Source organism: Podarcis erhardii (genome assembly GCF_964252035.2).
Source record: "Podarcis erhardii genome assembly, chromosome: 5".
NCBI lineage: Eukaryota > Metazoa > Chordata > Lepidosauria > Squamata > Lacertidae > Podarcis > Podarcis erhardii.
Window position 1 is genome coordinate 65,376,109 of NC_138509.1, and position 12,061 is coordinate 65,388,169.

A 12,061-nucleotide genomic window follows, 5' to 3' on the forward strand; every position below is an offset into this window, starting at 1 on the left:
TGATAAATACACAGCAGTTGATACAATTTATTGATGCCTCGTTTTGCTCCCCTCATAAGATACAACATGCTCATGGGATTGCCTGCATTCCACATTAACTTCATATTTGGGACAGAAAGGGTGATGAGAAAACTCAAAAATTTGCTGCAGTTAAATGTCTCTGAATTTTTCTTCCTCTTAAATGGAGGGTGGAAAATCTGTGGCCCTGCCCTAATTTTTTTAAGGCAATGTTTTTATTTATTTTTGGTCTTACTTCCCTCATATAAGCACATTTTAACATGTAGCAGGTAGTTATATTATCCATGCTGAAAATCCCTCTCAGGCAGAGGGTGACAGAGCTCTAGTGACTTAAGACAACTGCACATTTTGGGTGATTACAGAAAACATCCATCTTACAACAACATTAGCCAGGGGTTTAGGGAAGTTTAGGGAAGATGGGAAGAAATCTACTGACTGACTAAAAAACAAAGGAGCCATTATCATTTTGCAAATGAAGTGGACAGTTTGCTTCTTAATAGCAACTCCAAGTAGTATTTCTTAGGTGTGTATGCATCATGTGACACAATTTGAACGGGAGGAAAAGAATAAATAACTGAATGGCAAGTCCAATAGCCTCCCAACCTTATGTACATGATTCCAGCCACTTAGAAAGCACAAAGGGCACTTGGCTGTAAGAAGTGATCAGGAGAAATGTTCCCCATTGTTGAGGAAAGTCTTTGCACTGAGGCAGCTGGAAAAGCCAGACAAGTGGAATGCACATTTGCCCAGCCCTTCTCTTCTTCATCGTCTCATTTCTTCCCCTTCTCTGTGCCAGCTGTGTCCGTGAGAAGGAGACATGGTTTCAATAGGCAATTGGATGTCATCTTTCCGGTAAAAGCACGAAGAAGATGGCCTTCAGGAAGTGGCCAAAACTACAAATAGCAGCCACAAGCCAATGGGAGCGAAGGCTGGGATCAGTATTCACCACACATTTTGTTATGTCAGTCTAGGGGGAGAGAAAAAGAAAAATGGAGACTCAGAAATGTGATGTCATCAATACAATGTTTTGCACTCACACAATCTGTGTTCCCACATGGTTCTCCAAATATTTCTAGCAGATGGCTTGGGAAGATTTCCCACCTTTCTCTGCAGGTCACCAGCCCTAAAATATTTCCCTAGAGCTTTAAAACCACCAATATTACCACCACTCTGTTTCCCAGTCATACTGAGACCCAAATCACTGTGCATTGTATCCATTTAACGCTGGCAAAATGAATCATATTTTTTCCAGAGGTTCTCAGTATCATCCTTTTCCACCCTCCTTTCTAAAATAAAATGCTTCCTGTAAAGATTATACAGTAAGCATAGTCACTGCCTGTTTTCAGCTTTGTTCTTTCATTTACTTGATCTAAATGACATACCCACAGCAAGGGACACTTAACACTCAACGTTACGGTTTTTTAGCCTGGACGTGCTAAAAACCATAATGTGTGATGTGAAGGCCATGGGCACATATCAAGCAAATGGCCAGGAGACCATCTCCCCCCTCCCCCAGCGTCCTTAGCAGCAGATGTGTCTGTCTGTCTCATAGCACATGCAGCACCAGTCCTAAGCAATTCTGTGCTCATGCGCCTTGAAGGGATGAAAACTGGATTCATAGCAAAGGTATTGGCAGGTCAGGAGCAAATGAGGTTAGTGGAATTGTGCCGGGAGCTTGATGGCAAATATAGTCAAGGTTGCTGCAGGTCAGTGGGAAAGCTTTGGGAGCGTAGAGCTAGTATAATCAGGATCACTGCAGGGCAAAGGTGGACTGGCAAAGCTATAGCTAAGGGAGTAAAGTAAAGCATCAGCTCTGCTGAGAGGTCAACTCTCTCAAGTTCCTCCCTCCATCAAATGTCCCTGGCAGCAGCCATTACATCAGGCTACAGCCTAAGGAGAAAAAAGAAGCAGGCCCACATCGCTAATTCGACCAGCAATTTGTGGCTCCTCCTTTCCTTGATCTGCTACCATTCCAGCTAGTCATTATAATGAACAGCCAATGCCTATTTGCTTTTTGTCCCTTCTCTCTACCCCTCCATCCACACATCCTTTTTTCCTTTTGTGCTATGTCTTGTAAAAATGAGAGCAAGGGCTTATTATTGATCTTGCTGCTCCAGGAGGACAGGGTAAAAATGCTTCAAATAAGTAAACATAGCTCCATAAATGGGAATTCTATCCAGTATTCTTCTTCTTCTATCCTGCATTCTATCTTGCATTCTTCTTCTTCTTTGGTAATCACTCAGGGCCGAGTAAGATTGTCTTCCACGGTTTTAACAATGAGTCCGTAAGCGACTGTGGAGGCCAATTGTGGATCCACATGTTTTTCCACAGTGGGGACATTGGTTTCCAGGTGGGACTTGATCACGGTGTGGATTTGCCAAGCGTACCTTCCTCTTAGCATGTTTCTCCCTTGCGTCCTGAGTTTGAGTGTCTTCAAAGCCCATGACACCTTTGGTAAAGGCTGTTCTCCAACTGGAGCGCTCGCAGGCCGGTGTTTCCAGTGTTTACCAGTTGTCAATGTTTATACTACATTTTTTAAGATTTGCCTTGAGAGAGTCTTTAAACCTCTTTTGTTGACCACCAGCATTCCGCTTTTCATTTTTAAGTTCGGAATAGAGTAGTTGCTTTGGAAGACGATCATCAGGCACCCGCACAACATGACCAGTCCAACGAAGTTGATGTTGAAGAATCATTGCTTCAACACTGGTGATCTTTGCTTCTTCCAGTACAAAATATTAGTTTGCCTGTCTTCCCAAGTGATGTGCAAAATTTTTCGGAGACACTGTTGATGGAATCTTTCAAGGAGTTGGAGATGGCGTTTATAAGGCACTATACCTACCGGTAGCTCATGAGACCATTCTGTTTTTATTCATGTCAGTAATGTGTCCGTAACTTGCACATTCACTCTTTAGAAAAGCTTACCCAGCCTCCTCTCCTCTTCATCCACGTCACCAAAGTCTTGCGTACAAATTCTCCCAGGCAATCCACAATGGTATGGACCATGGCTGGCTGGGCGTGTCTTACACAGTCCACAGCAAGGCCTGCTGCCACAGCATAGAGAGACACTACTTTACCCCACGTTATGCCTGCAGGAAGAAGGGGAGGGGAGAAGAATTTCAGCATATGATTGTTACAAAACTGGTGGGAGAAAGGGCCTGACCCCAGCCCCAAACTCTAGCCACTATGCCATTAAACCAGATGCTCTACTATGTACTAAGCTCTGGCCTCCTAAGCCTTCCAATGCTACATGCCTGGATGGCCTCAATTTTGAGAATGGATAGCATCATCTGGCACCCTGAAGTGGTTGGTTGATAAGAGGCAACGTCTGAGGTAGTGAATGATTTTAGTGGTTGTGTGGAATGGTTGGTGAATGAGATTGGGCCAGTAGCTGTATGAATAATGTGCATTATGCCTCGTAATGTTCCCTGACTTTTTGATATTGATAATCGTGTTTATGTATATGGATGCTATTTATGTATTTGTTTTGTTTTTGTGTAAGTCCCTTGACATGGTTTTTATTGAGATTATATTACATTTAGGTAATTTTTATCAGTTGCAAACTGCTTCAAGATCTTTAGATAGCGAGAAGGCTATAAATGAAAATTATAAATAAAGATGGACAGCATCAGCCTGCCTTGACTCATCCATCTGGCAAGGATTGATGTGCAACCCAGCACAGGCTGCCTGATGGACAATCCACCTGACTGGCTTCTCCTCCTAAATTCAAGAGAATCCAGGAGCACAAACCCTTACCTAGGACATTTCCTATCCTCTCTGTGAAGTGCTGCAAGACAGAGCTAGCTTGGCCATACAAGCAAAAAAAAAAAAGGCACCTTGGACACAAGTCCACATTCTTAACTGTTTTAGGCATGGGAAACCCCCATACAAGGAGAGTGTACAATAGAGACATTTAAAATGTCATGAGGTTCTTGACCACACACTCTGATCAAAGCAATGTCATCAGCCCTGTTCTGATTACGGTGATAAGATCCTTGAGCCAAATTAACTTGCTGTTCTCACAAAACCCAGCTGGTTTTTTTTTTTACCAAAAAAAGAGAGATCTAGGGAGGTAAATACCCCAAATGTTGTATGATGCATGAATACTGTAAAGTCAATGTCTAGTTTGGTAGAAAAACACACAGAAATTCAAGATATTATCAGTTTTTCTCATTATCTACTGCCTACACTCAGCAATGGTGAATGAGGTGCAGTATGTAGCAAGAGAGTGGAATGCTGATCAGCCAGTTAATCTGGCCTGCAGCAGAGCTTCCCGTCCAGAAATGTGACCAGCTAGACAGAAGTGCCCTCAGGGGGCAAGTCCAACCATTCGTACTAGAGCTAGTATGAAGTGCCCTCCTCCCTTATCCCTGATCATTGACCATGCAGGTTGGAGCTGATGGGAGTTGCAGTTCCAAACATCTGGAGGGCACCAGTTTGGAGAAGGCTGATCTACACAAAGAGAAGAGCGTCAACTGCTGCTGTCAAGAAACCAAACAAAGATAGCTACGCAGGTTGGTGTTCCCAATGTGTTTCCAAAATATATCTTTAATTCATGAAATATTTATACTTGTTTTTGAAGGCTGCTCAAAAGAACGAGCTCACAGAAGCAGAAGGGTTCTTTTGAGCAGCCTCTAGGCAGCTGTGTTTGTTTTCAAATGCAGAATAGCTCATTTTATCCTGTTAAATATAAGCAGCACCCATTCCTTTTACAGAGTGTGCACCTGTTCTTTATTTTAGATTTAAAAAAATTAAGGTTTACAGACTGGTTTTCAGCAGAGCCTCCATAACAGCATTCAATTTTTAAAAAATACAATAAAATTATTTAACCAAACATTATAATCCCATAAATATGTACTTGGAGTAAGCTTCACTTAAATCTGTGGGGCTTGCTTCTGATTAAATGGACTGAGGACTGGGGCTCAAGACTGCTGCTGTGCTTTCCCAACAAGATAAGACAAAAGAGAAAATTACAAAGCACAGTGCATAACAAACACTACAATAGGCAGAAAAATCATTAAGTGGTCCACCAAGACCTTCACCAGTTTTCAAGTGGTTCATGGAGGTGAACAAAACAGTTTGGGGATCAGTGGGCTATAATCCACTTGATCAGCTACACCTGATGAAACAAACTCTAGTCCATGGCAGCTTATGCCATAATAGATGTGCTAAGCCTTTAAGGTGCCACAGCCCTATTGTTTCTGATAGCTAAGCAGGCAAGACAATTTCCCATTCTGTTTATGCCTACTATTATCATGAACATCTTTCCTCCATTTTACAACACTCTGCAGTACAAGGACAGTGTCTGACCAGCATTTGGGAGCTCACAGATGTGACATAGACAGCTTGCCTGTTCCTTTGAACCCCTCCCGCTTTTCCCTGCCCACAAACAGCAAGAGCCACCATTCCGCATCCAATTAAAAAAGATTGCCACCAATTCAGGATCCAGTTGGGCAAGAGACAACTGTTATTTCCAGAGACACTTAAGAATACCACCACTTATTTATATTTACATATGTGTTATCCTAACAAAAGCAAGCGAGGAATAAACCAGAGGGGAGAAACCAGCAGGAGGGAGGGCTGTCCCTATGCATCTCCACATCGCAGAGCGGAATTTAAAAACAAATATCTGTTTCAAAGCTGGCAAGCAATGCCAAAAAAAGCTGTCTCTTCTTCTGCTTTAGAAGATGCCAGATGGAAGCCAGCTGTGAAGCCAAGATATGTAAATATACTGCACAGCACAGAAGAGAGAACAAATGTGAATAATCTGGAGGGAGCCCACCTGCCCTGTCCTGCTTTGGCCTCCCAGGTACTGGAAAACAGCCAGGAAGCCATGTGAGGGTAAGTATCTGGTCTGTCTCCAAGCTCAGAAAACCACATTTCCCTTAGCTAAACAAATATGTCTACCAACTTCATTATCAAAGTACACAGCTCTCCATTCAGACCCCCAAACAAACTTTTCATGAGTTGTATTTAGAGATGGGTGAATCTGCCAATTTCGGTGACTCTCCGATTATTTTTCTCAAAGTTAAATTTAGTTCTCCACAGTTCCACATCACTTTGCAATTCTCTCTCTCTCCCCCCCCCCCCCCGCAAATGTCTGGCTCCTGTGTTACAGATTTTTGAGGAATGTGAGTTTCAAAGGCCGCCATGTTGTTTCACAAAGTTCAAATTAGATTGATTCGCCATTAAATATGAACTGAATCTAATTTCTCTCTTGAATTACAAAAGGGGGGTGCTTGTGGGTGTATAGGAAAGGGAACAAACATTATACAGACAAAGCATGCGTACTTTGACCAAGGCTTCTTGCTATTCATTGCAGACAGTGCCTGAATTAAGAACTAGAGCTTGCTAAATCCAGTATTAGTATTACCTGGCATGGTCGGGGGGGGGCATGTGTGGTTTGCTGCAAAAGAGGGAATGCACCACCCAAAAGAAGAAGACAACTGGACACAGATTTGCATCAAATTTTCAATTTGCATATTTGCATTTATTATGTTCAGATTCAAATTTAGGGAAAATACTTTAATTTAAAGAAAAAGGCATCTCACTATAGAAAGGCAGGCCATGACCAGGGTGGGGGAGAAATTTGATATCATTCACATCTAAAGAGAACCTACCTAATTTGCATTTTCCAAAGCTAAAAACAAATCAAAACATAACCATCCTTTGAAATTCACACTTCTCTGAATTTCGCATTGCTGTCCAGCCAAATATTGTGCACAAAAATATGTATACTAGGGGAAAGCATGCATTAAAATGTTTAAATTAGTGAAACTAACATACAAAAAGCATTATATTAGGGGAAATCACTTTGCTAAAATCTGTATATTTGGCAAAATTGCAAAAAAAAGTATATAAGAGGAAATTTGAATTAAAATTCTGAAAAAGTTTCATAAAGACTTTTTAAAAAATCACAAATTAATGTGGAGATTTGAATTTAAGATTGAGGAAATGAGAATTTGAGACAAACTAAAATTAACAGATATGCCCATGCCTAGTGCGCCTGGTGACTATTCACTCTGTCTTCCAGGAGTTAACCGTTAAGGGACAATTTCAAGCCTCCTGCTCCCTTTTTAGGATTATTTATCTTTAAATTGGACTTGCTCAGCCCTTCAACCAAAAGGCAGCTTCAAACAGAGAACTGTTCTCTAAAAGCCCTTCCAGTAAAGGACCCAAGTAGGAAACATGGTCACCTTAGGCCCAGTTTTCACCTGACAACTGGATGGAGAGTAGTAGCCTCCTTCACAAGTGATGACTGAGGCAGTTCATGGCACAACCTTGGACCATGACAGGCAGCTTCTATTTCTGTCTTGCCCAAGGGCACAATACACAGCTGACTAAAAGCACCCACTTAAAAGCCTTTTCCTCTGGGCTAAGTTAGGCCAACTGCTTTGAAGTTTGCTTTATTGTGTTGAGAGTCCTTTTACACAGTGAAAGCTCTCCTTCAGCATCAGAATGAGCAACATGGCCAGTTTTAAGACTGATCAGACTAAACAAAAACCTTACCCAAAGTTTTGTGGACTCCAACGCAAGCAGCTCCCACAGACATTCATTGGATGTTTGAAATCAAGCCCAATATTTGAGATTTATAGCACAAACACAGGAAGAGGGCTGTCGCCACTCTTGACCTTGTAGTCAAAATCATCAGTGTGTTTTTGAAGTCACAGCTCCATGTATTTAACATGTATTGAAAGAGGCAGAAAAAGAAAAGAAAGATCAGTTTTCTTCTTTTAAACAACACCCATATATTTGGGATGGATGAAAGCATGTTAAAAGCATTTGTTGTTGCTAGTTGGAGAGCTGAATAGGGACACTCTCTTGCTCATAGTTTCTAGGTCCTTACCCAAGCAATGATTGTGCTGGTTGGATTCAGAGGCATAGGAAATAATTATCTGGATTCAGACTAAGCGTAATGGATGTAACGTTTTATTTTCTAGTTCCTTCCTTGCATAGCACCACAAGCTAACTCATATTTTTTCAAGAATCACCATCTAAAAGACTTGCAGCTAAACTGCAAGGCACTAATGCTTTAATCAAATCTAGCAGATTAGCTGTACAATCGTACCTTGGAAGTCCATTCGACTTCCAAAATGTTCAAAAACCAAAGTGCCACTTCTGATTGGCTGCAGGAAGCTCCTGTAGCCAATCAGAAGCCCCATCAGATGTTCGGCTTCCAGGTCGTTTACGAGGGGGGGGGGGGGAGAGAGAGCTGTTGATGTTATTGATACTATTGTTGTATCTTTAGTTTTAGATCTTATGATTTACATGGAAATTGTTTCCATTTGGTTATGTACTTTTTGATATGTTTTATTTATTGTTTATGATTTCTGTTATGTTTGTAATTATGTAAATCTTGTCATGTTGTAAGCTGCCTTGAGCACAGTTTCAACTATGGAAAGACAGCATACAAATAAAATGATGGTGGTGGTGATGACTGTACTGTGATAGAGCACAGCAGGTGCAGTTGAAAGGAAGTTATGTGGACAATAGAGCAGAAATCAGCTAAAGGACCATAAACTCATCCTATGTGAAGTGGACAAAGGTATATTTGTCAATCCTCAACCCTTTAAACACCAGAATGAGCAATCAAGAAACTTCTTCACATGCCCAAAAAGAAAGGACACGTATGTAAAATACACTTTGTATCTGACACAACATGCATGTGTTTTGTATCCAGTTTTGAACCAGAGTAAAAACCTCTCCCATCTGAAAAGTCACCATCTTAGTCAATTTTATGCCCTCTGCAAGATGAAACCTACAGTTATATCTGTTAGAATTCCTGATCCATGATTGCAGTCATGGGGTTGTTGTCTATCACAAGGCGGTGTATGTTTTGACTCTACAGAATGGGATGTGATGGAGATAGGATGTTTGTGTTACTGTGTTCCGTGAAGTGGAACTATTGCTCTTTTTTCTATTTGCTGTCTGATGATAGAGAGAAAGGGAGCCATGTTGCAGTGCTCCGTGTGTGTTTATATGTAAGTAAAGTAGATTAGCCAAAATGCTGAGTTGCTGGGGTCTGTCACGCGAAATGCGCAAACTCTGCGGATCCCTAAGTGTGCCAGTGTCTGTTGGCATCTGTCGCTGTGATGTTTCGGCTGAAGAAAGCTTTTGAAGCTCCCAAACGATTGACCAGGACGGAGAGAACATCCCAGTCGGGCATGTGTTTCTGCCAGGTTCCTACTCGAGTGTAGGCCGAGCTCCTGACACTATCAACTTAGCTAGGAGCAAGCCCAGCTGAACACAGTGGGATTTACTTCTGAATAAATATGCAAAGGGTAATTTTACCCATACAACCATTTTCTGGAAGAAAATCAGTTTTTATTTTATTTGCAGTGTGTGTGTGTGTGCCAGTGCCCGCGTGTGCTAAATCAAACATCTCATTAGTGCAGAATTTTAACATTAAAGTCCAATTTCTGAAAGCGCTTGCTACAGCTGCTTTCTATCCTTAATTGCTGGATCTGGCATTGATTTTTCTTCTCCTTCGAAGAGTGGAATGTCTGGGTGAGGCACGACTGAAGCTCTTTATTTTGCTACTTTTAAGATTTAAGTTTAACTGTTGCTTGCATTTTACCAGCAAAGCCTCCACCATCTCCTCAGAAAAATGACATTGATTTGATTCCATCTAGCAGCTCTTAAAGGCCTAGATGGGTCGCGTTTGATTCACAGCTAGGGTTGCCCAATGCAAAAGAGTTTTGAGCTTCTGTGTCTTTAATATATAGAAGAAAGCACCTCTTCTGTCACTTGCTGAAAGTCCCTCAGCAACACAGCTCTTAAGAGTGCAACAATCCTGTCCTCATTTACCCCTGGTCACCCTACTAACTACAAATGAGGTGGGATATACTAGTCATTTCTGGGAGTCAGTGTGTTTTGTACCAGAGAATGGAAAATAAGCCTGAATCAGAGTGCTTGTTTTGAATGTCTACTGCATCTTTCATTTCTGCTCAGAACACATTCAGCGGATGGCTCTGAATTGCCCAGCAGGTGGGAAGAGATTCCTGGAACATAGTCTGTCAACTATTGGAGGTGGGATAGCCACAGGAAATAACAGGGTTGGAGCAGATTTCTACTTCCTTACTTCAGAGCTCTCCATGTATCCACTAACAAGGAATTGCTTATGTGCACTACACCCCACAATATGCATTGGGCTACCCACGATATACTTCAATATGCAACTGTCCCCTTCAAGTTGCAGCAGTGTTCTCTCCACAAGCATTGCTTTCATACAATGTGTTTGGACACACGATGCTTCCCTCCCCTAATACGCTTTAAGCAACTCCTAACCCATTGCCCCCACACGCAGAGTGAGGGAGTGCTGGATCAATGCTTTCTTTTTAACAAAAGTCACTCTCAAGCGAGACCCTCCCTTCAAATAATTGGAAATATGAATCAACAGCTGGAAATACTAATAAGAACATGAGAGGAGCTGTGCTGGATCAGGCCAAATGAGGCTCATCTAGTCCAGCACCCTGTTCTCACAGTGACCAACCAGGCATGATTAAGCGATATATAAATTCCATAAATAAAATAAATATATACCTAAATAAAATGGGAATCTGCATGCCAAAATAAGCTTAGGGCAACCCCAAATTATTTAATTAATTTATTTAGTAGCTGTTATAAGCTACTTTATTTTTAAAAAATCTAAGTTAATGCACAATATAAAAGCAATAAACAATATAATTAAAACTGTAAAACAATAGAATAAAAGCATAAACAAACAAAAACAGGAATTCAAACAAACAAAAAACAGGGTTCGATCTTATGGATAAAAGTGACATCTCTTTAGAGAAAAGTAAAGAAACGGTGCTACCACTACTGATAATAGTAAGCCCTAGCTAAGAGAAACTGTCAGAGAATTATTCCTCTCGCAAGACAAATATGGTAAAATTATGTCCATGTCATCCCAATTCCTCTGCTCACTTAGAGGGTAGAGGATTTTGGAAAGTCATTTGTGCACAGTTGTACCCCAGACTGAAGCAGTAACTTGGCAGCCATTAATGTGTCCAATCCCAAGAGTCAAAAAGAGGAAGAAACTAGAAAAACATAAAGGTATTTTTTATGTAAGAAAGTCAGTCACTGCCGGGAGTGTAGTGAGAGCGAGCTCAAAAGCAAGGAATTCCCCTGCTGGGAGGAGAGAAATGGGGAGTGGCTACAGCATCTCCTCACCTGGTGAGATATAGGAGGAAAGAGTAAACAAACATGGCTTTGTGTTAAATCATTAGTGCAGCATCCACTGCCAAACCACTTACAGCCAGGATCCTCTGCCAAGTGGGCCCCACCCAACAGGCTCACCTAAAACATGCCTGTGCTTACACATCTTGCTTTGTTTCATTTCTCATCCCTCTCATTCCCTCACCCACACTGCGGATTGCAGGACAGCACCTGAAGTAAAGATCTGAGTCGCCACTGCCAGGAAGGCATCTGTTACCACGGTTTCCGAGTGCAGTGAGATGTTTAGCTGCCGTGCCACATTCCGGTACAGGTTGGGCCTGATGTACTCCAGCTCATCACCTGAAAAAAGAACACACACAATTCAAACAAAAACAAGGAATTATTTTAAACATCTGTAGCCCACCTTTCAATTAATATTCCCAAGGTGGGCATCTGTGGTACCCAAGACAAGCATGAGGGAACCTGTGGCACCAGGGGGAGGCTATCCCAAAGCTAGATTGCAGATGTTGTTGGACTCCAACTCCCATAAGCCCCAGCCAGCATAGCCAATGGTCAGGGATGATGGAAGACATCTGGAGTGCCTCAGGTTCCCCAAGCCCTGACTTCAAATAAACAGAGTACAAGTGTCTAAAAACACAACTAAATAGTAGAATACCTGACAGGAGCTAATAGCTGAAAACACACAAATACTATTAATTAAGCACCACATGGTTAACCACATGGATACCTGGCACTGGGGATGGTGTTCAGCATGCACTACGGAAATGGCTCACTCTCGGATTTCCACTGGCCAGGTTTCTAATGGCTGCACAGTAACTGGCCAACAGTGAACAGGGAGGTATTTATGCAGTGCTATTTTTCTAGAAAA

The 12,061-nt window shown here is 41.8% G+C and overlaps 1 protein-coding gene across 1 annotated transcript in view; it reads right to left on the reverse strand.

Annotated features, from left to right (window-relative positions):
* The window catches only part of BOK (BCL2 family apoptosis regulator BOK), a 23,418-nt gene continuing 11,357 nt past the window's right edge, over positions 1-12,061 (reverse strand). Inside the window, exons 3-5 of the mRNA XM_081864643.1 lie at positions 11,404-11,532; positions 2,941-3,104; positions 1-985 (exon numbers count right to left, since the gene is read on the reverse strand). Coding sequence (XP_081720769.1) covers positions 860-985; positions 2,941-3,104; positions 11,404-11,532 — 419 coding nt within the window. The 3' untranslated portion in view covers positions 1-859. The remainder of the gene's footprint in view (positions 986-2,940; positions 3,105-11,403; positions 11,533-12,061) is intronic.